Source organism: Helianthus annuus, chromosome 8 (assembly GCF_002127325.2).
Source record: "Helianthus annuus cultivar XRQ/B chromosome 8, HanXRQr2.0-SUNRISE, whole genome shotgun sequence".
Taxonomy (NCBI): Eukaryota; Viridiplantae; Streptophyta; class Magnoliopsida; order Asterales; family Asteraceae; genus Helianthus; species Helianthus annuus.
Window position 1 is genome coordinate 78,115,555 of NC_035440.2, and position 26,565 is coordinate 78,142,119.

General features: G+C 40.7%; 1 protein-coding gene across 1 annotated transcript; it reads right to left on the minus strand.

The window, feature by feature from the left end:
- Nucleotides 1-890: 890 nt before the first annotated feature.
- LOC110870179 (long-chain-alcohol oxidase FAO4A) lies at nucleotides 891-24,031 on the minus strand. The gene is given in 7 exon segments (XM_035976049.1): nucleotides 891-1,042; nucleotides 1,045-1,140; nucleotides 1,143-1,547; nucleotides 1,945-2,385; nucleotides 3,465-4,239; nucleotides 22,987-23,205; nucleotides 23,600-24,031. Coding segments are annotated over 7 exon segments (2,442 nt in total). The 3' UTR covers nucleotides 891-968.
- Between the last annotated feature and the right edge of the window lie 2,534 nt (nucleotides 24,032-26,565).

Here is a 26,565-nt window from a genome sequence, read left to right on the forward strand (position 1 = left end):
GCAAGTGTCCTTGAATACTCTCGTACACTGAATCATGTTTAGGGGAGAGTATTAGACGTATTATAAACATAATTCTTATTTTTAGGATATGTAATATTTATGTTATTATGTATGTATGTGTCTGATTGGTCTGAGTAAGGGCTATCATTACTAGGCTAACGGCCATCGATACATCGCTGGAGTGCTCCTGATTGATGAGATTTCGGAGCCTCAGAGTAGCTGTTTATACGGTGCACCTCACGTTGAAGGTCCTGCGATGTAACTCCGAAATATTGAACCGGTGGTGTCGGTTTGGGTTGATACCCATTCAATGGCAGTTATTCCCGCATTATTCAACCGAACACATAACCGCTTCATGTCAGATTATATATATTGGTTGCTGGGAACTGTTTCTCGTTACCGAGACAATTATTCATCCAATTGTCCCTACATATTCTTAATCATTCACTATTGTCAACATATTGTCGATCATTGTCAATATGGAGCAAGGGCATGATGGTGTTACCGTTGCAAATCCGATCAATGTTACTGCTGCAAATCCGTTTAGGGTCCAACAAGTACTTGGCCTAGGTGGAGAGTAATCGGGCCCAGCAGCCTACCTTGTAACGATTACTCGAGGAGTACTCGGCCTCCGAGTTCTTGTTTTACAAGTACCCTAGTTGTCAAGATTATTAAGGCTTTTAATTTATAGTGACGCTCATCGTTGTTCTTGTGAAAATCGGATTGGTAATATCTATACTCATCATCAGGAAAACTGTTTTGTTTTATCTAATCTGCATATCTAGTTCTGGGGTCTTATATAAAGTGTTGATAATATAGTATATTACATAGTGTAAATGGTACAAAATCACAGAAACAATATAGTGAACACTTGTCTATATAACCAAGTTTTTTCTATGTATCTTATTAAATTATCAAATGATGTTATTACAATGTTTGACCAACAATGTCAAATGGTATATTGCCAACTATATATCATAGCAGGTGTCCTTCATTCTTCTAAGAGATTCAAGAACAGACTGAGCAGTGCAATAAGCAATGCTTGGACAGTGATCATTGGATTCACACCCAATGCCGTCGGGAAAACACTCGTGTCCGCAACATACAATCCTTCCACCTCCCATGTCTCCCCGTCGGATTCACAGCCGACCCCTTTGCTTGGACACCCATTCGACAACTCCCCATTTGATGAGCTGAACATATTGGTGTCGATATGTCTCTCAACGCTCTCGAACTTTCCTCTCTTACAAAACACTCAAACTCATGATAACTCACATTCTTTACATTCAGTGTCTTCCCTTTGTTGTTATGTGTTCCAATTTCTTCTGCTCCGGCTGCTGCAAGTATTCTCAGCGATTTCTCCAGCCCCCTCTTCAGATTCTCTTCATCGGTGACGTCCATTTTGTAAGTAATCGACGTTTTCGAGTGTGTTTCACCGGAACCTTTATCTCTCGCCAATGCGAAAACGTGCGCTGTCCTCGAAAATTTCGACATTCGTGCCTTGAAATCGGAACCAGAAACCCATGGCATCAGTGCTGAAAACATACCTGGATGTAAATATATATTAATAATTAGAGGGTGTATGACTCAGGCATTCAAAATAAGAATTATACAACTAATCGGGTCGTTTAGGCTCCCGAGCCTAGTAAAGCAAGATATGTGAGGCTTGGACTCGTGATCAAGCTCGTTTAAACGTACTCGGTAATCCACTCTAGGAAACCCAAAAACATTAACTACATCCCGAGAGATAGAGAGGCCCCAAACTCCAAAAACCTTTCCTCATTTGTTATATGAAACTCGAGCTCATCTAAACTCAGCTCGATTAAGACTTTTAATGAACTGATGTCAAGTAGCGCAGTAGTGGTCCGACTCGTTTATACCACTACAGTAACACATTCATTATTTATAAAACTTCAAACCCAAGCATCAGTGCTGAAAACATACCTGGGTGCAGCGCCGGTGTTTGTATAACGGCACCATATCCAGAGCCTTTGAAGTCTGCAACCACGGTGGACATAGCAGTCATTATGCCTCCCTTGTAGCTCTTTTTTTCAGCTTCTGGCCAACTTCCAGACGGGAAATGACCCCATGCCATCACCACCGGATGTATATGCAAGTTCTTACCGATATTAGGGTTCTTCAAGCCGCTCTTTTTAAGCAGATGTGGGGTACACATTGCTCCACATGCTACGATGGTCACTTTTGATTTAGCGAAACAAACTTGTTTTGTTCCGTCTTGGTGTATGAACTCAAAGAGGACCCCTTTCGCGGTGCTCCGATCTCTACCTTTCTTCCGATTATGAATAACCTCGACAGCCTCACACCCAGGTAAGATCGTACCGTTTCCGGATTCGATTAGGTCTACTAGCCATGTCTCCGATGTACCTATACGAACCACAGTTAACCGTTTGTTATGTTCGTTTATTAACATGTCTCTTTCGTTCGTTTATCCCGTGAACATTCGTTCGTATACATTTAGTTATGCTCATTAGTTTATTTATTTTCTTTAAGTACATTCGTTTATATATTCATTAAAAAAATTTATTAGACCAGGCAAAAGATCAAATACAAATAATCTTAACATACTAAACAGACAAATTGAAGGAAAACCCAAAAAGAAAATGTGGCATTTTTGTAATTACCACCAACTATCAAAGTTACAACCAAAAATACCTAAAAAAACACAAATTTTTTTTTAACATTTTTTATTAAAAAATCGCTACATTTCGTTAGCAAAAAAAAAAAAATATTTTTTTTTGCTGCTACTAAAAGTAGCGATTTTTTAATAAAAAATATTAAAAAAATAAAATAAATAATTTGTGTGTTTTTTTTTTTTTTTTAGATTTTTTAGGTTTTTTGGGGGGTTTAGTTTTTAGCATTTTAGCTTGGGTGGGTGGGGAGGGGGGGTTAGGTTTTTTTTAGGTTTTTTTTTTTGGGGGGGGTTAGGTTTTTTTAGGTTTTTGGGGGGTGGGGGTTTAGGTTTTTTTGGGGGTGGGGGAGTGGTTAGGTTTTTTTAGGTATATTTGTAGAGTAACTTTGATAGTTATTGATAATTACAAAAATGCCACCTTGTCTTTTTGAGTTTTCCTTCAATTTGTATGTTTAGTATGTTAAGATTATTTGTACAAGAACTTTACCCTATTAGACCAATGAGTCTAGTTTTATTACTTTTTTAGGCAAACAAATTGATATCCATGTTTACTTTTGGTTGGTGTTGCTCAATTTATATTGGTTTGTGTTTGTTTATGTTTGTGAACCATGCTTACGTTAGTGAACCGTTTATTTATATTATTAACAAAAGAGCATAAATGAAAATGAACACTTTTTCTATTAAAACGAACACGAACAAGAAAATCGCGATGGTATAATTGTTCGTGTACGATTGCTTGTTCGGAAAGCTAAACGAACGAAAACAAAACAAGCCTCATTCTTGTTTGTTCGGTTCGTTTACACCCTAGATGTACCTTTCTTTCTTCCATCTTTGCAACCAAGGCAGCACCACCCACAATAGTGATCTGGAGATGAGTTTCTTGGAATGTTATCAACAGGATACCCTAATTCCTCACACCCTTTTCTTAAAACCATGTTATTGAACCCTTCATCTTTCACTTGAGATTGCACACCCATTCTCTCACAAACAACATTCAAAGCTTCTTCATATAATTTACTCTTAAACAACTCTAGATCATAACATTCAGACCATTCGTTCCGCACATGAACCGGTGTCTTGATCGAAGCCGACCAGTTTATAGCCGACCCACCACCCACAGTCGAACCAGCGAGTATCATTGCCTCCATGTTACTTGTAGCTAACAACCCTCTTCCAAGGTACATATCATCCATGGATGGACCTTCAAGAAGAGAAAGATTACTTCTTGCACAATAGTTTCCTTTCTCGAGTACTAGAACCCGATAGCCAGATTTAGCTAGCACCCCTGCAACCACACCGCCACCCGAGCCAGAGCCAACTACTACTGCATCACATTTTATGACCATTGATGGAGCTTTAGGGTTCTTGAAATGTGTGGTTGGATAACGTGGAATAGAGATGGATAATCTTGATCTTTGTAGCGCTTCTGCTATGATGTTGTGGGGTTTGTTGAGGCGGACAATGCCTTTGTAAAGTGGCCCAAAATAAGTTTCTGTGTTTATAGAATGTTGAAGTTGTTTAGTGAAATCAGGGTCAGGTCCGCAATAGTCTATGGCTTTCCAACATGGGTTTTCGTTCTTCTCATTTACCTGCAAAGTAATATGGATACATGATATTCAATTTAAATGGGCTTTATTGTTTAATGGGTCTAAATTATTTCAAAAGTTATTGGCTTTACCCAGCAAGTTGCTTTTAAAAAAATTAATTATAGTCGACTATCTAATACAAACCATATATATAAATTATATAACTTTTTTTATAACTCTACACCTCTCCCCCTCGAAGAGTGGGCTTGGGCGGTAGCTCACTTTGTCCCTCCCCTGGTGCCCGCGACTACAAAATCTTCATTCGGTCCATCAGTCGATCTAGGATGTAGGATGGTGCCAATATGATGGTTGATTAACGTGACATTAGTCGCTCTAGTATGCCCGACTCAATATTCATCAAGGAAATGGAAACCAATGCGAGGACTACGATAGTAGTTGGTAATTGTTTACGATGTCTCTCAATCATGACCGAGACGCCAAAATGCAAAAGTAGAAAGTGACGAATAAATGGTAAGATAGATGGATACCACTACGATGTCTCTCAATATGAATGATGATATAATGAGATTTAAATGATGATATAATGCTCCTTTGTCGTGTTTGATAACTTGCAACATCACCGGAAAACCTGCAACTTCACTGGAGTATCTTCTCCGGTGAAGTTTCATGCGAAACTACGGTGAAGGGCATTAGCGGCGACTGGTTTAATAGCGACGACAGTAAGGTCAATAGCGGCCCATCTATACCGGACCCTTTAGCGGCGACATGTCGCCGCTAAAAACCAATAGCGGCGACAAAAAGGGCTTTTAGCGGCGACACGTGGCGCCGCTAAAGGTCTCCGTTTCTTGTAGTGTACATATATACCCCTACAGAGATGGTGGATTTGATGGGGTATTGCAATGAGAAAAAGAAAGCAAAACATTCTCACCATTTTTACCCATGAAGATAAAATCTCTCGATCAAGCTTTCTGAAGATTTGCTTCATGCTTTTATCTCGAAAGAAAACTGCATGTGGGTTAAGAAGACTTGAAGTTGAGAAGGGAAATGAGTTGTGGGAGCAGTATAGCCTTGCCAAGTTATTTGGAAAGCAAGGAACGAACACATCTTCGATGGGAAACGAATAAACTTAGAAGCAATCTACAGAGAGATTCAAGCAATATCCATCAGCATGTGGGTAAAATTTAGGGCGAAACGGATAAATATAGAATGGGGAAAATGGGTGAGGTTTGAATTGGAGAGATAATTAATAAATGTACTGTTTTTGATAGTTAGTTTAATTTCTTCTCTCGTTTTTGTATGTAATCCTATTTTGTTCTAGGCGATGATGTAAAGGTGGTTGGCTTAGTAGCTTACTAACCATTGTATTGTCCGAAAGTTTGGTGATGAATAAAATGTTGTTGTTTGTCGTTCAAAATATCATAATGTAAAGGTGGTTGGCTTAGTAGCTTACTAACCATTGTATTGTCCGAAAGTTTGATGATGAATAAAGTGTTGTTGTTTGTCGTTCAAAAAAATCATAGCCTCATTAAATCCAATTAACTATAAACCCCACATATTTATATATAAACAAGTTAAATGCATGGTTGGTCCCTGTGGTTTACAGATTTTGCATGGCTGGTTCTCAACTTTTAGTAAGTATAGAGTTGTTCCAATGGTTGTAAAAATGTAACATGAGTGGTCCTAAGTAGCTAACGTCATTAAAATTTCAGTTAAATACGTATGAAATTACTTATTTACCCTTAAAGTGCATTATTAAATCCATGTGGGCCCGACTCCAACCCCCTGACTTCTAAAATAAACCTGCAACACCCCACCCAACCCCTTTATTTCTCTTTCCGCACGGCACACCATACGACCATCACCACAACCTCCTTACCTCCGGCTTAAACCAAGCCACCACCACATAAGTTCGGCTCAACCTGCCGACCCCAAGCCATTGATCTCAAATGAAAACCCCAACATTACCACCTCCATCCGGCTCAAACCACCTAAATCGCATGCCATCAATCTCAAATTAAGACCCCAGTATTTGAAATCACAACCATTGCATGCCGTTCAGGTTGTGGGGTCGGTGGTGATGCATTGTAGCTTTGATGCCAGCGATGTAGAGCGGGTTATGTTCTAAGGTTCTCGTCGACAGCAGGGGAAGGTGGACGGCGATGGTTGCGTTTGGCAGAGAGGAGGTGGTAGTGGTTTGGGCAAAATGGTGGTGGTGGTGGTTTGGGTAAGTAGTGGTTGTGGTGGTGGAGAGAGAGAGAGAGAGAGAGTGTGTGTGTGTGTGTGGTGATGGTAGAGGAAAAGTTGTAGGTGAGGGGGAAAGATGGAAAGGAGAGGGTGGGTATTTGTTTTTAGTATACTTACTTTTGGGTAAATTACACTTTTTGTCCTTTATGTTTGTATTAGATTGCAATGTATAACCCTTAACTTCAATAATTACAGTCACAATCCTTTAATTGTAAAACTCATTACACCCTAGATCCTTTGCCCTAACATGGTTAAAATATTCAGTTAAGTATGATGTGCTTTACATATGAGGGTAAATTGGTAATTTTACTCATTTAATAAAATTTATCTTAATATATATACCATCTCTCTATATCTCTAAGTTGTTTCTCTCTCTACACTCTCCTATTCTTTCTTCTCTCGTTCAAGAACCACTAACAACCGTCGATCTTACCACCGTCCATCCACCGTCATGGCCGCCAATGACCACCATCCATCCACCATTACAACCATGGACAACCTAGCTCTATTCGTCGTCAACAGCTTCTTTGAGATTGTTCAATTTTGTTTAATGTTGAGCCCAAATAGATCAAAGTTTCAGAATAGAAGGTAGAACAAGCCTTTGTTGTTTCTGATTCATGTTGATAGTAGTTCTAGTCTTGAATTCTTGTTGTTTTATAAAGACGCTTAAATGAGTGTGCAAATATTCTATTCTTTAAATATATTGCTTTTGAATGTCTTGGAATGCATAATGTTCTGTAATTTTTTTTATTGAGAAATGGAGAATTGGGGGGCTGTTGATAATCACCATCAATACTTTATTGATTTGGGGATTTTTGTGGATTGGAATTGGGTAGGGGTGTGCATGGTTCGGTTCGGTTTGGTTTTGGGTAAAACCAAAACCGTAACTGAAAGTTCGGTTTTGTTTTTTTAAAATCGTTCGGTTTCGGTTTTTTCGGTGTCGGTTATTTCGGTTTTAGTAAGGTTCGGTTCGGTTTTTCGGTTTTTGAAACAAATTATCTAAGATTCAAAACTTAAAAGTATAATTCAAAGTTTAAGAATCTTTCTTAAATGTTTACATTTAAGTTAATATATTTAGTCTTTTAAATTAATATTATTCACATAAATCTAACCTTCTAATCTATTTTAATGTTTCTCCAAAGTTTTTGTTAAGACGTTTTCTTTTATAATACTTTGAAAACCATTTAATTTTATATTAAACTTTGTTAGTTCTTGTAACAATGGAAAATTTTAATGATAAATAAAAATGGTAATGTTCTTATTATAAATATTAACAAACAAAGAATAAAATTAATAATTCTTAGTAGCATGGATAAACATTTAAATAACTTAAACATAAAAATATATAGATTTGGTATACTATTAAAACTTATTGGTTCGGTTCGGTTATTTTTCGGTTATTGAAAATGATTATCCGAAAATCGAACCGAAATTTTCAGTTATTAAAAATCCAAAAACCGAACCATCGGTTTTTGTTTTGGTTCGGTTTTTTCGGCCGGATTTTTCGTTTATTTCGGTTACGGTTTGTTATTTCGGTTTTCTGCTCACCCCTAGAATTGAGGGATTGTGTTATGATGAAGAAGACTGAGACAAAAAGGGGGAAACGTGGTGGTTAGGTCAAGCATAGTGCTGGGAGTAGTGCGGGGTCGCCGGAAAAACACAGGAGAATGGAAATTGTGCTGATGGTGATTGTAGATGAGAGAGAGAGGAGGGGGTTTTATATTTGTTTTTACAAGTTTTTAATGTTAATTAATTTCTTTTTATTTTAAATACTTTTAAGAAGTTATTAAAAGACTAAACTACCCTTATATGACTAGACTTCACTGAATATTTTAATTAGGTTAGAGTCAAAGGAAATAGGGTGTAATGGGTTTTTGTCACACCCCAACCGATGGCGGAATCATCGGGGCGCGGCACTGAGCGAAACAGATTGTTCAGAAGTTTCCACAACAACTATCATACAATTCAGTTATATAACACGTCCCATACCGTGTCCCAAATAATAACAAGTTATCATAGAAATCAACTAAACAATATGGAACTGTTCCGACAACTCAAATTCTTAATTATTACAGACCGAATTAAATATTGTTTTAAGACTCTAGACGGCTTTCCGTAAATCTTACTGACTACAGGTGCCAGTACAAGATCTACAGATAATTATGGCCCTGGAGCAGTACGTGGACACTGTCCTAAGGTCACAGGCTCCTAGAAGCTTATTATTGCTTCGCTTCCCTAGCAAGCTAGTAGCTTAAACACCTGTCACATACGTTAAAATAAAAGTCAATACATATAATGTAAAGGTGAGTACACAAGTTTGATATAGCATATAGAGTTCGAATAGTTTACGCATAACCAAGCACGTACACAAGGGAAAACGATGCATGTAAATTATCGACATGGGACCATCGATACCAACGACGCGGTTGACTGTCCGAGACAGTTCGCAATACATGATTACCACCGTAATCCATGCAAGAAATTGTCCTTAGCAACCCCGTGTGAACGGGTGCTAGGTCCAAACTATAGTACTATGTTGCTAAAGCAGGTAGATAGCACTCCACGTGTAAACATAATAAACAGCAATCATTTAGACAAGTAATACATGCAAGTAGGTTAGCGTTCAAATAGTTTGTGTGTTTGTGAATTTGATAGATTACGTATGTAACACCCAAAAGTGCTGAAAGCAAAAAGGGATCGAGTATACTCACAGTGGTTATGTGGATTGAAGGGAGCACTGAGAATAGGTTAGCCTGAATAGTTCGATAACACAACGATGAGTAACGCGGAAAAGTAAACAATGTACTTGGATCGAGTAGGCCATTCGATCGGACAGCAGTTCGATCGAGTGGGCTGTTCGATTGGTTTGAAAGTCCGTTCGAACATCCATTCGATCGGCCGGCTGGCTCGATCGGCTGGTTCCTTCAAGTGGATTGTTTCTTCCTTTGATGTGAAGGATGTGTTTGTGTATGATGGTTTGTACTACCTTTCAAGTTGGCCGATCGAACAGCTGTTCGATCGGTTAGCCCAACCGATCGGTTAGCATTCATTGTTTTCAATATGTCACTCGATCGGTTGGCATGTTCGATCGGGTGACATTCCAATGTTTCGAAAAGTCTAAGTGTTTTGAAGTATAGTATCTCATGATTCGAGCAGTAATGATTACAATCGAGTGCGTAGTCGATCGAACAGTACCTCGTCAATACTACACTTCATGATGTGGGACTAAGTGCTAGTCGATCGGTTAGCCTAGTCGATCGGCTGGCATAGTCGTTCGGTTGGGCTGTTCGATCGAACAGCCTAGCCGTTCGGCCAGCTTCTCGATTCGGTTAACCTATCACTTAACACTTGGTTATTCCCGTTAATTGTTGATGTTTTAGAGATATTTTGACTACGAGTTGAACCACAAGCTGAAGTCCCTACTTAGTCTACTGACTCGAGCAGGAATCACCCAACTCGGTCAGAGGCGGTTTGGAACAAGTTTAACGTTTAACCCGAAATCGGTATATCTCTCGGTAGAACCCGAATCTTGAACCATGTGTTTGTTTAGATTGATTTGTAAATCGGTTCAAGTCTCGTTTTCACCTTTTTGAGTGTAAAAGAGTTGAAAGATAGATGAAAACCCATCTTCCAATCCTTTCCACCGTGAAATGTTAAGATCTTTGGTAGATTTTAGTTATTATGTGGAAATCGGTTAGATCTAGCTTATTCATGGTTGAATGAAGTCAAGAACATGAAGTTCTTGATGAACACCAAGAACACCATGATGACATCACTCAAGAACACCTAGATCTTGGTGATTTCATGGATGAAATTCAGATTTTGAAAGATAGAAAGATGGAGAATCGATTAATGAACAAAAACGTACAAGGATTAGAGCGAAATACTTACCGGTTTGAGAGAAATCTGAGATTTAGTGAGAAGAAGAGGCTGGTCGGTCAGAGCTTTTCCAAAAGTGGAAAGTTTGACAAGGACAGCCCTATTTATAGGCTTCCAAAAGAGGAAAGGGTCAGCTGATCGAACAGCATCCCTGATCGAGCAGCTGTCCGATCGAACAGCCTGTTCGATCGGCTAGCCTGTTCGATCAGGTTGCCCTGTTCGATCGGCTTGCCTGGTTTTGAGTGTTTCGCGACGATTTTTGATATTTCGAGTTCGATGAACGATGATTTGAGAATGATAGAATTCCTAATCAAATTACTTTTAGTCCAACTACTATATCTAACATACAAGCATCCTTACAACCATTTGGTTCGATTTCATTGAGTTTGATTCACCTTTGAGTCTTGATTGATTTGATTGATTCACCACACACTTTAACATAAAAGTAAACATGCACAAGTAACACATAAGGCACACACACACGTATAAAAAGTACTAAAATCCCCACACTTGAGTTGATGATTGATTGATTAGCTTGATTATACAACACTTACTCCAAATAATACGAAAATCAAAATGAAACTAAAATGAAATTAATCTTTATTAATCTTTAATTCCAATAACAGTCAACACTTGACTTTGACTTTGACTTTTGGAAAACACGGGGTGTTACAGTCTCCCCTCCTTTAGGGAATTTCGTCCCGAAATTAGGCCGAGAACCGTACATCGCCGTGTGATTTTACCAATTTGATGCTTCAGATCTATCTGAACAACTGCGGGTACTTGGCCTTCATGTCACTTTCGAGTTCCCAAGTGAACTCCGCGCCTCGTTTGCCTTCCCATCGTACTTTTACAATAGGAATGCGAGAGCGTCTGAGTTGCTTGGTCTGTCGGTCCATGATTTCGACAGGCTTTTCCACGAAGTGTAGCGTCTCATTGACCTGAAGATCGTCGAGTGGTATTATTGCGTCGTGGTCGGCTACGCATTTTCGAAGGTTTGAAATATGGAAAGTCGGGTGGACATTGCTGAGTTCCTCCGGTAATTCGAGTTTGTAGGCAACTTTACCGATCCTTTCCAGAATCTTAAAAGGTCCAACAAATCGAGGCGCAAGTTTCCCTCTTTTGCCGAATCGGACTACTCCCTTCCAAGGTGATACCTTTAGGAGCACGTAGTCGCCAACTGCAAATTCGCGGGGCCTGCGTCGTTTATCGGCGTACATCTTTTGTCTGTCCCGGGCCTTTACCAAGTTTTCCCTTATCTGGTGGATCTTGTCAGTCGTTTCTTGCAGAATCTCGGGCCCAGTCAATTGTGAATGACCGACCTCGTGCCATACAATAGGCGAGCGACATCTCCTACCATACAAGGCTTCGAAAGGTGCCATTTCGATGCTGGAGTGATAGCTATTATTGTACGAAAATTCGACCAACGGTAGGTGTTTGCTCCAACTACCACCAAAATCGATAACACACGCACGGAGCATGTCTTCAATAGTACGAATCGTTCTTTCAGTCTGCCCGTCGGTTTGCGGGTGGAATGCGGTACTCAAATTCAGCGTCGTACCAAGAGCTGCTTGAAAAGTTTCCCACAATCTCGATGTAAACCGAGCATCGCGATCGAAATGATGTCTCGAGGCGTACCATGATTCTTAATGATCTCGTCGGTGTAGATTTGGGCTAGCTTGGCCACCTTATAGTCTTCTCGTATTGGCAAAAGTGGGCTGATTTGGTTAGACGGTCGACTATAACCCAAATACTGTCGTGACCTGATGGCGTGGTCGGAAGCTTAGTTATGAAATCCATAGCTATGCTTTCCCACTTCCATACGGGTATCGGCGGTTGTTCGAGTAAGCCTGAAGGTCTTTGGTGTTCAGCCTTGACTCTTGCACAAGTTAAACAGCTACCAACATATAGAGCAATATCCCTTTTCATCCCAGGCCACCAGTACTTGTAGCGAAGGTCCTGGTACATTTTGTCCGCACCGGGATGAATGGAATATCGGGATTTGTGGGCTTCGTTCATGATGATCTTTCGCAAATCTGTCCTCCTCGGAACCCAGATTCGGTCCAGATAATAGAATATCCCGTTGGCTTTGCTCACGAGCTGAGTTCCATCGTGATAGATTCGTTCTTTCTTCAACGTACGCTCGTTAAAGCAAGCGTGTTGTGCTTCGCGGATGAGAGCTTCGAGGTTATACTGAGCCTGGATGTTTCGAACACCTATCACGTAATTCTTTCTGCTGAGGGCGTCTGCAACTACATTCGCCTTGCCTGGGTGATAACGGATCTCACAGTCGTAATCGTTGAGAAGTTCTACCCATCGGCGTTGACGCATATTGAGTTCTCTCTGGTTAAAGATATGTTGTAGGCTCTTGTGATCGGTGAAGATCGTACACTTTGTACCATACAGGTAGTGTCGCCAAATCTTTAAGGCAAAGACAACTGCGCCTAGCTCGAGGTCATGGGTTGTATAGTTCTTCTCGTGGATTTTGAGCTGTCGAGATGCGTAAGCTATAACCTTGTCTCGTTGCATGAGAACACAGCCAAGTCCAAGGTTTGAAGCATCACAATAGACAACGAAGTCATCGCTTCCGTCCGGCAGTGTAAGAACTGGTGCATGGCACAGCATGTGTTTGAGGGTTTGGAAAGCAGTCTCCTGCGCGGTTCCCCACACAAAAGGCTTGTCTTTATGAGTAAGGAGGTAAGCGGTACAGCAATCTTTGAGAATCCTTCGATGAATCGCCGGTAGTAACCAGCTAATCCGAGAAAAGAGCGAACTTCTGACGGATTCTTTGGCGTAATCCCTTGACTGCCTCAATCTTTGCAGGATCAACGTGTATACCCCGACTATTCACAATGTGACCCAGAAATTGAACCTCCTCCAACCAGAACTCACACTTGGAGAATTTGGCGTAGAGTTGGTTTCCCTGAAGCAACTCGAGAACCAATCGCAAATGCTGCGCATGTTCGGCCCTCGATCTGGAATAGATCAGGACATCGTCGATAAATACAATGACGAAACGGTCTAAGAACGGTTTACACACGCGATTCATCAGATCCATAAAGACCGCGGGTGCGTTGGTCAAACCAAAAGGCATGACAACAAATTCGTAGTGGCCGTATCGGGTTCGAAAAGCGGTTTTGGGTATGTCTTCCTCTTGAATCCGCAACTGATGGTAGCCTGAACGTAGATCAATCTTGGAGAAACACTGAGCACCTTGTAGTTGGTCAAACAGATCATCGATTCTTGGTAAGGGGTATCGGTTCTTGATGGTCAGCTTGTTCAATTCCCGGTAATCGATGCACATTCGGAACGACCCGTCCTTCTTTTTGACGAAAAGGACTGGTGCGCCCCATGGAGAAGTGCTCGGGCGAATGAAGCCTTTTTCAAGTAACTCTTGGAGTTGGTTTGAGAGTTCTCGCATCTCAGATGGAGCGAGTCGATACGGAGCTTTGGCCACTGGGTTGGCTCCTGGAATAAGGTCGATTCGAAAGTCGATATCACGACTGGAGGTAATCCAGGAAGATCATCAGGGAACACCTGAGGAAATTCTCGGACAACGGGACATCCTTGACTTCAACTTTCTTTTCTTGTCCGTCTCTGCTACAACAATGTTGGCCAAGAAGGCTCGATATTCCTTGCGGAGATATTTGCGAGCTTGAAGACAGGACATGAGCTTGAGATCTTTTGCAGTAGTTTCACCATAAACACATAGAATATCACCACTAGCTAGCACAAAACGAATCATCTTATCGGCACACACAACTTCAGCATGGTTTTCACGAAGAAAGTCCATGCCTACTATGACATCGAAACTTCCGAGCTGCATTGGAATGAGATTAATCGGGAATATATGATTGTTGAGCTCGAGAGTACAATCACGGAGCACAGAATTGACAGCAATGGTTCTTCCGGTAGCGATTTCTACTTCGAAGGTGACGAAAGATAAGAGCGCTTACGTCTAAGAAGCTTCTCAAATTCAAATGACACAAAGCAGTTATCGGCTCCAGTATCAAACAAACATGATGCATATATACCATTCACAAGGAACGTACCATTGACCACGTTGTTATCAGCTTGAGCCTGCGTGCATTGATGTTGAAGTTCTGGCGTGAGCTGCTTGCTGTTGAGGCTGCTGTTGTTGAGCTTCTTGCTTCACCACCCTGTTCGGGCACCGGTTTGCGAAGTGGTTAGGGTCACCACATGCAAAGCAGGTCCGAACATTGTTGTTGGGCCTGGCGGCTTGTGAGCTTGAGGAGCAGGGAGTAGAGCTTGGTTGCAGGACTTGAGCTTGAGTTGACGGGACCATAGCGGCAACTCGCAGTGAAATGCCCGTAAACGTTGCAGTGGCACAGAACGGCAGGCCACACCCACCGGTGATGATAGAACATGTAGCACAGAGTGGGTGGGGGCCGGTGTACGCACGCTTCGCTGGCGGCGCATTGATCACTGGCGCTGAACGCTGTGGCTGTTGCTGCTGGGCTGGTACAGACTGTAGTGGAGCAGCAGTGGTTGCGGCAGCGCAACTTTTGTTCTTCTTTCTTCTTCTCGAAGACTTGGAGGCTTGAGTGGTGGTGTTGTCGGTTGATGCGGCGGTGACTTGATGCAGGGGCTTGACTTGCTTATCCCAGAAACCAGCCTTCACCCGCTTGTCATTAATCTCAGCGGCGAGCAGGTAGGTCTCCTCAATCGTTGCGGGCTTTGAAGCTAGGACAAAATCCGCTACACAGTCAGGAAGAGCGCGGATGTATTTTTTGATGGTCATGTCGGGAGTCTTGACCTGGTCTGGACAGATGATGCTTAACTGCTTGAAGCGAGCAGTGAGACCGGCGTTGTCACCCTTGTCTTGTTTAATACCCCAGAATTCATCCTCCAACTTATGACGCTCATGGGAGGGACAGTATTCTTCGATCATGATTTCCTTCAGCTTCTTCCATGACAGAGCATAGGCTGCGTCGTTTCCGCGCTTGTTTCTTTCAGCAGTCCACCAGTCCAAAGCACGGGACTGGAAGACGCCAGTAGCATTGAGAGTCCGGAGATTATCTGGGCATCCACTTTGACGAAAGGTGACTTCTATCGAGTCAAACCAGTGAAACATAGCCGTTGGACCATCCTCGCCGGTGAACTCTTTTGGCCCACATGCCTTAAATTGCTTGAAGCTAAAAGCAGTCTTGCTGGATTCTTTCGGAGCATCAGCTTGTGACATCTCAGATGATTTGCTGGCGTTCTCATAAACCTCACTCACGGCCTTCGCCACGGTCTTAGAGATGATAGCAGCCAGACGTCGATCTCTTTTCTCCTGGCGGGTAAGACGCGAGCGTGATCTAGGTTGTCCAGATGACGACATGGTCTGCAATAGACATCGTCACAGGCTCAACACAACGAATTCGAGTCTCACACGTTCTTAGATCTCTAAAGCTTAGAATCACGTCGCATCTCTCGTCACGTAACACACATATAATCACATAAGCACATAATCATAGAGGCACATAAGCACAGAAGCAATTAGAGCACATAAGCAATTAAGCAAATAGGCACTTAATTTCCTAACACGTACGCATTTTATCACAGAGGGTCAGAAAACAGAAACCTATAACCACAAGTCGAGTGCCGTTCGTTTTGCGTATCGGATAGCCACATTGTATCGTCTACTTAGTCGTATAGCGTAGCATAGCACACTGGTTTCGTTTAGATCACATCAACAGGGATTTGAATCGAGATAGGATAGCAACAAAGGTCACGCAGATTGATAACAAATGGAGTAACCAACAAATCTTAAAACACGTAAACAGGTAAATCATATAAAATCAACAAACAACACTCAAAATCGGAAAATGGATTGTCTGCGGCTACTAGACTTTGACTAACCATGGCAATTTAACTATTCACAGTTGACTTGTCGTCACTTTCGACTCTAGGGGACATGTTTCTGCCTCGATTCTTGGGCATTATGCATGCGCATTCTAGGCCATACTCGTGAGTTCAGGTCGTTGGAGTCCGTCAATTGCCTTGGCGAGATAAAATAAAGTTGGAATAACTGCCAAGGTTAGGGTTTCACCCCTAGCTCAGCAATTTCTTCCTTGTTTTAAGAAAATTTAGAGGAAAGTTTTCATCAAATTACGGGTTTCAGCCCTAATTTGGTATAATTCTCCCCGTTTGTTGATAGAAAATCGCACAAAATAATTGGCAAAAATTTGTAATTTAGGCAGGAATTTGCGGGTTTCACTCCTAATCCCGTCCAAATTACAAAATTTGGCTCGGAGTTCGGATGTAATGATAGAATAGAAGGAAACAACATAAAATAAGCACATAAACTTGGTCTCTTGGTTCCTAACTATAGTCTAGGTCTCTAAGACAGCGATCCGGACTAGATCGTGTCTAACCTAATTCCCTATAGTTATGGCTCTGATACCAATCTGTCACACCCAACCGATGGCGGAATCATCGGGGCGCGGCACTGAGCGAAACAGATTGTTCAGAAGTTTCCACAACAACTATCATACAATTCAGTTATATAACACGTCCCATACCGTGTCCCAAATAATAACAAGTTATCATAGAAATCAACTAAACAATATGGGAACTGTTCCGACAACTCAAATTCTTAATTATTACAGACCGAATTAAATATTGTTTTAAGACTTCTAGACGGCTATCCGTAAATCTTACTGACTACAGGTGCCAGTACAAGATCTACAGATAATTATGGCCCTGGAGCAGGTACGTGGACACTGTCCTAAGGTCACAGGCTCCTAGAAGCTTATTATTGCCTCGCTTCCCTAGCACGCTAGTAGCTTAAACACCTGTCACATACGTTAAAATAAAAGTCAATACATATAATGTAAAGGTGAGTACACAAGTTTGATATAGCATATAGAGTTCGAATAGTTTACGCATAACCAAGCACGTACACAAGGGCAAACGATGCATGTAAATTATCAACATGGGACCATCGATACCAACGACTTCGGTTGACTGTCCGAGACAGTTCGCAATACATGATTACCACCGTAATCCATGCAAGTAATTGTCCTTAGCAACCCCCGTGTGAACGGGTGCTGAGTCCAAACTATAGTACTACGTTGCTAAAGCAGGTAGATAGCACTCCACGTGTAAACATAATAAACAGCAATCATTTAGACAAGTAATACATGCAAGTAGGTTAGCGTTCAAATAGTTTGTGTTGTTTGTGAATTTGATAGATTACGTATGTAACACCCAAAAGTGCTGAAAGCAAAAAGGGATCGAGTATACTCACAGTGGTTGATGTGGATTGAAGGGAGCACTGAGAATAGGTTAGCCTGAATAGTTCGATAACACAACGATGAGTAACGCGGAAAAGTAAACAATGTACTTGGATCGAGTAGGCCATTCGATCGGACAGCAGTTCGATCGAGTGGGCTGTTCGATTGGTTTGAAAGTCCGTTCGAACATCCATTCGATCGGCCGGCTGGCTCGATCGGCTGGTTCCTTCAAGTGGATTGTTTCTTCCTTTGATGTGAAGGATGTGTTTGTGTATGATGGTTTGTACTACCTTTCAAGTTGGCCGATCGAACAGCTGTTCGATCGGTTAGCCCAACCGATCGGCTAGCATTCATTGTTTTCAAATATGTCACTCGATCGGTTGGCATGCTCGATCGGGTGACATTCCAATGTTTCGAAAGTCTAAGTGTTTTTGAAGTATAGTATCTCATGATCCGAGCAGTAATGATTACAATCGAGTGGCGTAGTCGATCGAACAGTACCTCGTCAATACTACACTTCATGAGTTTGTGGGACTAAGTGCTAGTCGATCGGTTAGCCTAGTCGATCGGCTGGCATAGTCGTTCGGTTGGGCTGTTCGATCGAACAGCCTAGCCGTTCGGCCAGCTTCTCGATTCGGTTAACCTTTCACTTAACACTTGGTTATTCCCGTTAATTGTTGTGATGTTTTAGAGATATTTTGACTACGAGTTGAACCACAAAGCTGAAGTCCCTACTTAGTCTACTGACTCGAGCAGGAATCACCCAAACTCGGTCAGAGACGGTTTGGAACCCAAGTTTAACGTTTAACCCGAAATCGGTATATCTCTCGGTAGAGCCCGAATCTTGAACCATGTGTTCGTTTAGATTGATTTGTAAATCGGTTCAAGTCTCGTTTTCACCTTTTTGAGTGTAAAAGAGTTGAAAGATAGATGAAAACCCATCTTCCAATCCTTTTTCCACCGTGAAATGTTAAGACCCTTGGAAGATTTTAGGTTATTGATGTGGAAATCGGTTAGATCTAGCTTATTCATGGTTGAATGAAGTCAAGAACATGAAGTTCTTGATGAACACCAAGAACACCATGATGACATCACTCAAGAACACCTAGATCTTAGTGATTTCATGGATGAAATTTAGATTTTGAAAGATAGAAAGATGGAGAATCGATTAATGAACAAAAACGTACAAGGATTAGAGCGAAATACTTACCGGTTTGAGAGAAATCTGAGATTTAGTGAGAAGAAGAGGCTGGTCGGTCAGAGCTTTTCCAAAAGTGGAAAGTTTGACAAGGACAGCCCTATTTATAGGCTTCCAAAAGAGGAAAGGGTCAGCTGATCGAACAGCATCCCTGATCGAGCAGCTGCCCGATCGAACAGCCTGTTCGATCGGCTAGCCTGTTCGATCAGGTTGCCCTGTTCGATCGGCTTGCCTGTTCGATCAGGTTGCCCTGTTCGATCGGCTTGCCTGGTTTTGAGTGTTTTGCGACGATTTTCGATATTTCGAGTTCGATGAACGATGATTTGAGAATGATAGAATTCCTAATCAAATTACTTTTAGTCTCAACTACTATATCTAACATACAAGCATCCTTACAACCTATTTTCAAAGTCGGTTTCGATTGAGTTTGATTCACCTTTGAGTCTTGATTGATTTGATTGATTCACCACACACTTTAACATAAAAGTAAACATGCACAAGTAACACATAAGGCACACACACACGTATAAAAGTACTAAAATCCCCACACTTGAGTTCGATGATTGATTTGATTAGCTTGATTATTGATTGACTAGCTTTATTGCGTTGTTACTTCCTATCATTCACAGTCGGTCGTTGATTCACAGTTCGATTATCGGTCGATTAGTTTGATTATACGACACTTACTCCAAATAATATGAAAATCAAGATGAAACTAAAATGAAATTAATCTTTATTAATCTTTAATTCCAATAACAGTCAACACTTGACTTTGACTTGACTTTTGGAAAACACGGGGTGTTACATGAAAAGTCAACATATAGATCTCCACTTGTAGTTTGAGCAGCTGCATTGGGGATCTGCTCAGCAACAACATCATTTACGGTCGAAGAATCAGCGACTGGAATATTCGAAGACACATTAGTAGGAATACTTGCTCTCCAGCTCGCATCCACTTCATCTTTGTTCACAAGATGTGTGTGTACAACCTCCGAATCTTCTTCTGAAACATCAGGAAGATCAAATGAATCAAATAATTTATCATAATCATAACCGCTTTTGGGACCGAATTCGGACGGTGGAGGATCGAAACTCAAAGAGTTATATCAAACACGATCTCCACTGTTCGCTTCTTGATGATATAAACGCGTTTCTTTGGAGTTCCATTGGCATAACCCAAAAAGAACCCCACTTAACCAACTTCCCCCATTTTAGGAGTATCTTTGGCGCGTTTGATAACACACTCAATCCCAAAAGGTTGAAAACCAGATAAGTTAGGTTTCCTGTTTTCAAGCAATTCATAACACGTTTTATCTTCTCTTTTGACAGTAAGCACATGATTTAACACATAACATGCAGTGTTTACCGCCTCAGCCCAGAAGAAAATTGGCAATTTTGATTCAGAAAGCATAGTGCGGGCCGCCTCAATCAGGGTACGATTCTTCCCGTTTTGCAACTCCGTTCTGTTGGGGAACATATGGAGCGCTGAACTGATGAACTATTCCATTTCCCGACATAACTCTTCCATATTATGATTTTTAAACTCAGTGCCGTTGTCACTTCGGATTTTCTTAATAGGAAGTGAATAATTTTTCTCAAGTTATTTGAATAAGTCTATTAAAATACCAGCGGTTTGATCCTTTGTTTTTAGGAAAAATACCCATGAGTAACGTGAGAAATCGTCAGTGACAACCAAGCAATAAGACATCCCACCAATGCTAGCAACATGGATCGGGCCGAAAAGATCCATGTGAAGCAATTCAAGTGGTTTTTGGATTGAGTTAACTGTTTCGGTTTATGAGGCTTTCGTTTGATTTTCCCTTTTCACATGATTCACATTTGTTGTGCATATTGAAACTACGTAAAGGAACCCCAACACTAAGTTGTTTTTAACTAAGTGGTTCATTTTTCGCAGATGCACGTGGCCCATTCTCCTATGCCAAAGATACGATTGATCTTCAGTCGCCTTTGAAAGTAGACAAGTCACTGGAGCAGAGGAGTTAACCAACGGGCGCATGTCCATGACATATGTGTTATTCACCCTTGGAGCCCTCATAACGATCCAATCTTCAGGAACAACAAATCCCGGACGCAAAACGAAACAAGCTTTATCAGTGAACAACATCGTGTACTTGTTATCACAGATTTGAGAAACCGACATCAAGTTATGCTTCAATTCTTCAACGTAATTCACTTTATGCAGCGTGATTTTTCCATTTGACACTGAGCCTTCACCGGTGATGTAACCACCCTTTTCACCGGCAAAATTCACATAACCACCACGAATTTGTTTAAAGTTGTTCAATAATTCTTTATTTCCTGTCATGTGTCTGGAACAGCCACTATCGATATACCAAATATAGATAGCCCTCTTCAGCTGCTCCTACACTCCCCAACAAAAATTTAGTTAGAGTGTGGGACCCAAGCCATGATGGTCTTGGGTCGTCCTGATTCGTTAACATAAGAAAACTCTTTGAAATACCCATCATCGCCTCTGTGTCCACCATTTCCATTTCGGAAATTGTTGGAATGAGTCCCCGCAAATCGTGGATTATACGGAGTTGACGATCTATTGGTATAACCAGAGTTTCCATACCCTCGGCTACCATAGTTTTGGTAACTGTAATTTTGATTCCTGGGTGACTCAAAATTTCTACCAAGTATAGGAGCATCTTCGTGTCTTGAGAATGATCGTGGATGATTATCAAATGCGGTCTTTGATTTGGAAATCAGGGGGGTGACGCATTTCGGTCATTCACGAATATGTTGTGTGCATGAGGTCTAACATAGTTGTTGTTCGAACCTCCAGAGCGTTGGTCATTCTCAACTACTTGAAAGGTGACATGATTTTGTCGTCTGTGAGGGGTTTTCTCACGAGTATCATGTCTTTGAGATACATTTTCCGATCTGTCCCACGGTTATCGGGTTTCTTCCTCTTGATCCTGATATTGTTGTGATTTAACATTTGGTTTGACAACTGGTTTTACTTCTTGTTTAATCACTTTGTTTTTCTCAACCTTCTTATTTTTACCATTTTTCTTTTCAACATTAACCTTTTCATTTTGTGGTTTTTCAATAAAAGGTTTCTTTTGATCAGGATCAACAAGAGATTTACCCTTGTCATCTGGACAGTCTGCTGCTAAGGGTCCTTTCCCACGACACTTATAGCATTTGCGAATTTTTGCAGCATTCTTTGGACGTTCCTCATGATCGGTCGAAGATGATGAGACGTTGGTGGAATTTTTCAAAATTTGGTTCACAAACTGAGAGTTGGAACCTATTTCGATTTTTACTTCTTCTTTGACAAAATCCTCCCCTTTAACAAACTCAGTTTTAGGACATTTTTCAAAGCCTTTTTAGTTTTCCCACGTGACTTTGGTTTTGACTTCACATTTTGAACTTAACTGAAATTTCCAAAATCTTATTGCTTATCAAATTTTCAATGTTTTCAAGATTCACCTCATTTTTCTTTGACACTACACTCATCTTCGACTGATCTGAGTCAGTAACTTCATCTGGCTCAGATTCTGACTCACTTTGCGGTTCAACTGTCAGATGGGTCGTTGGCACAAAATTTGCCAATTCAGGATCAATGCTTGGCATTGATGTATAATTATGGTTTAGCGGAGGAGGCACCTTAGTATAACCAATGCCGAACATTTCTTCCTCAGATTCTTTGAGACGTTGGCTGTTAATACAGAAATTCATCACTTCGGATGAATCCCTGAACTTTTCAATCTTTCGTTGCAAATCTAAAATCAGATTAGTTTTTTTCCAAAATGATTTTGTTCTTTTCCAAAACACAATTTTGATTCATTTCAAGTTCAGATTTTAATTCCTGATTTCTAAGATTTCCCTGAGCGACAAGTCTCTCAAATTCAGAGATATCATTTTTCAGCGCTTTTATCTTAATTCGGTGTTCTTTATCCGAATTAGACAAAAAACAATGAGTTCTCTGGATTTTTCTAAATCTGCAATTAAGTTTGTGTTATGAAGTGCATATCTATCAATCTTAGTCACAAACTCAACACATCTACCACATCGCTTATCTACAGAAGATGATTTTACCTCAATGCCAGCCATGAATGCACAAGCCTCATTTTCTACGGAGTTTTCTTCCAATCTTTTAGCTTCTGCATCCGCAAATTGCTGCATTTCAGCTGTGGAGATGTTGAATTCAAAACGTTCTCCCTGTTCTCCATCTTCTGTCTTGTTAGACTTTTCAACGGTCTCTTCAATCGAGGAATCTTCATTCTCAGCAACATTCCCCGAATCCAACTCTTCCCCAAGAACCTCAGCTACAACTGCAAGCTCCTCAATACTAGTCTCCTCGACAACCTCTTCATACACTTCTTCGTTCACAATTTCAGCTATAAATGCTTGAGATACAATTGCTCCTGAGATGTCTTCCAAAGCACAACCCCAGTCATAAGGCTCAGTCACACTCTGTAGAGGTTGAGCCACCATAGCATTGTTTGTCGAAGGTGTAAGATTTTCAGACCCACTTGAACGAGCACTTGAGTTAGAGGTAGCAGTTGATGCATTGTTGTGAGGTCTTGACTTATTTCCTCGGGAGTTGTTGTCTCTATCAGATCTTTCCATTTTCGGCTTTCGACAATCACGTGCGAAATGTCCGTAGATACGCAGTTGTAACATTTTACCTTTGACATGTCGACTCCCATTCGAGTCTTTGTCTGACCTCCTATGAACTTCCTACCCGTCTTCAACAGAAACTTCTTCGCTCTACGGACTAACAATGCCATATTGAGTTGTAGATCAAGTTCTTCCATTTCGTCTTGATCTACTGATCAAAGTCCTCATCGAGACTTGACGGTTCAACGAGCTTTCCAAGACAGGAGTTCTCGTAGGCAGTCATGAAGGACGCCAATAGACTCATATTTTCTTCAATCATCTTCAAACAGCTTCCATCTATCTTGGGAATGTTCAAACTTGTTCCTTGAGATTTCTGAGCTCCACTAGAAGAGTACATCCCTTGATTGGAATTGGTTGTTCCACTTGGACTAACATCGTTGCTTATAAAGGCGTGTTCACTTGCAGAACCTTCATTCTCCGAATACAAAGCAACATCGACTCCACTGTTACTACCCTTCTCCATTGGTTTCGAAGCCTTATATAACTGAGGATCTTGGAGCTTCTCGAAATCAGATGCTTGATCTTTCATATTCCAGGCATAACTCTTCAGCTTTTGAACAGCTTCTTCCAATGAGAGCTCCTCATAGAGAACACCCTCTCTAATCAATGCGGTGTACATATTCCATTCTTTGGGAAGACAATTCAGAAACTTCTCAACCTTCTCAAATTCAGTGTAGATACCTTCTTGACTTCTATCAAGTTCGCTCAATAGATGATAAAATCGGTTCACTGTGTCACCAAATGATTCATTCCTTAATGCTTTAAACACAACAAATTGAGTCTTCAACCGTTCGAGTCGCCGTTTCTTGTAAATTGCATTTCCTTCATATCGCTCGATCATGCTATCCCACAATCCTTCGAGCAATTTCTCTTACGGAACGTATGAAGTATAGATCGTGTCATTGCCATCGTTATCATTGACATAGCTTTCTCTTCACAGTCAAAAAATCTCTTCTGGTCGTCAGTGAGTGCCAAATACGTATCAATCGTCAACGTACGTACTGGAGTAGCTCCACATCCTTTAACAATACACAACCAGATTTTGATGTCTTTCGCTCGTACATACCTTTCGAAACGCTCCTTCCACTCAGGAAAATCAAGCTCGTTTATCAACAAAGGAGGTTTGTCGTTACTCCCTACCTCAGCATTGTGCTTGAGGTTTTGCACCATTGCAGTCAGATTGTTGTTTGCCATTTCAGAAAACAACAGTAGGTTTCCAAGTAAGAACTGTGTTACTGAAAAGATTTTCTAAGTCCAAACTCAGAGAGAAAACACGGAGTGAAGTGTTTGAGCTTTAATCAGAGTGTGAAACCCGGATCACAAAACCTGAAATAAAACATAAACAGAAAACTCGGACACTACACTGTTAGGGATTTAACCTCACACCACCTAATAAAAGGTCAGACTCACTAAGAATATAAAATTCGGACTCAGACTCAAAGAACCAAGTAAAAGTCGGACCTAATACTAAATAAAAACTCAGACTCAAAAAGAACTAGATAAAAGTCGGACTAAAATTCGCACAAGATAATAAAATTTGGACTGATAGTAAAATTCGGACAAGTCAATAAAATTCGGACAAGTCAATAAAAGTCGGACTCTAGAAAATTAAAGTTCTGACTTTTAAAAATTCGGACACTAGAGGATATAAAATTCGGACTAACTCTATGGTTAAAATTCGGACTAACTATCAAGTTATAAAAGTCGGACAGGAGGATTGAGAAATACGGACTACCTAAGCTTATAAAATACGGACAATAACAAACCTAAAATTCAGACTAAGTAAAACTCAGACTAACTTAAAATTCGGACAAGGCAAAAGAAAAAAAACTCAGACCTGAAATGAAAGACACTAGGAAAAATTCGGACAAGAGTTTCTCAAACTCAGAAGAACCAATCTCCGGACTATCTCCCCAATGTGACTTCACACTGGTTCAACAATACCTCTACCTCGGAAACAGAAACACAGAATTTAAACTACGGACAAATCTTCCAAAGATCAAACTCAGGAATCTTTTTCACCTTCAACACAGTATGAACAAGAACCAAAACCCTGTAAAACCCAGATGAAGAACAACACTAAAAATCACCAAACTACTCAAAATCCATCATCAAATCACTAGATATGAATGAAGAATCATAAATAAAACACAAAAACTCACTAAACTCTTACTAAACCTATCAAAGTTTGAACTTTTCTCACAAAAATCTTCAAACTAAGAAACACCTACAGTAGTATGAGCACATTGCTCTAATACCACTTGTAAGGCTTCCTAATCCAAGATCTCATTCAACTAAAGCCACCAACAGGTGTGCGGAATCCACCTGATGATTTACCACTGCAGATGAAACACTAGTATGCAAAGATTTTGAGAGAAATCAAGAATACACTGAGTATTCTTGATGAGGAAGATGAATGACGTCACTCACACAAAGCAGCCGCCAGACAAAACACACACAATGATTAGGGTTAGGTGCACAGAATTTCACACAGAATCGCCACCTTGTCTATTCCACATAAAGGTATAAATACAAGGCAAAACCCGGACTTTCAAGACAAACTAGAAAGCCCGGACAAACAAACTACACAAAGAAAACTCTGACTTTTGTCCTAGACAAAACTCAGACAAAAGACCATCCTAAAACTTGGACAAAATGTCCTAGGATAAAGTTGGGACTAACTTTCACTATATGTACAATAAAGACCATATAGAATGGGAGACATGCACTTATCACCGAAAGTGCATTAACAAACTCCCCCTTGATCAGTGCATGGTCTTCATTGGTCTTGAAATCTTCATCCTTTCATTGGTAACACGGAGTCATGGACTTATCACCTAAAGTGTATTAACAAGTTTCTTTAAAGAACTTTAAGTGAAGTTTGGGAGTGTGGTGTGTGTTTTGCTTCTTGTTTTTGGCTTTAAGGGGAACAAAGAGAGAGAGAGAGAGAGAGAGAGAGAGAGAGCGCCAAGGAGAGAGGACTATTGAAGTAACTACTGTTAAATTATAATAGAGAATGAAACCCACACTTCTTATTCATTGAACAACAAATTTCTCTTTAACACGATGCAAACAATACAAACAGCGTAATGGACTATTGAAGGTCCTTTTCTTTGCAGTTGAAGACTAAAAAAATAAATAAAGGACTCAAGA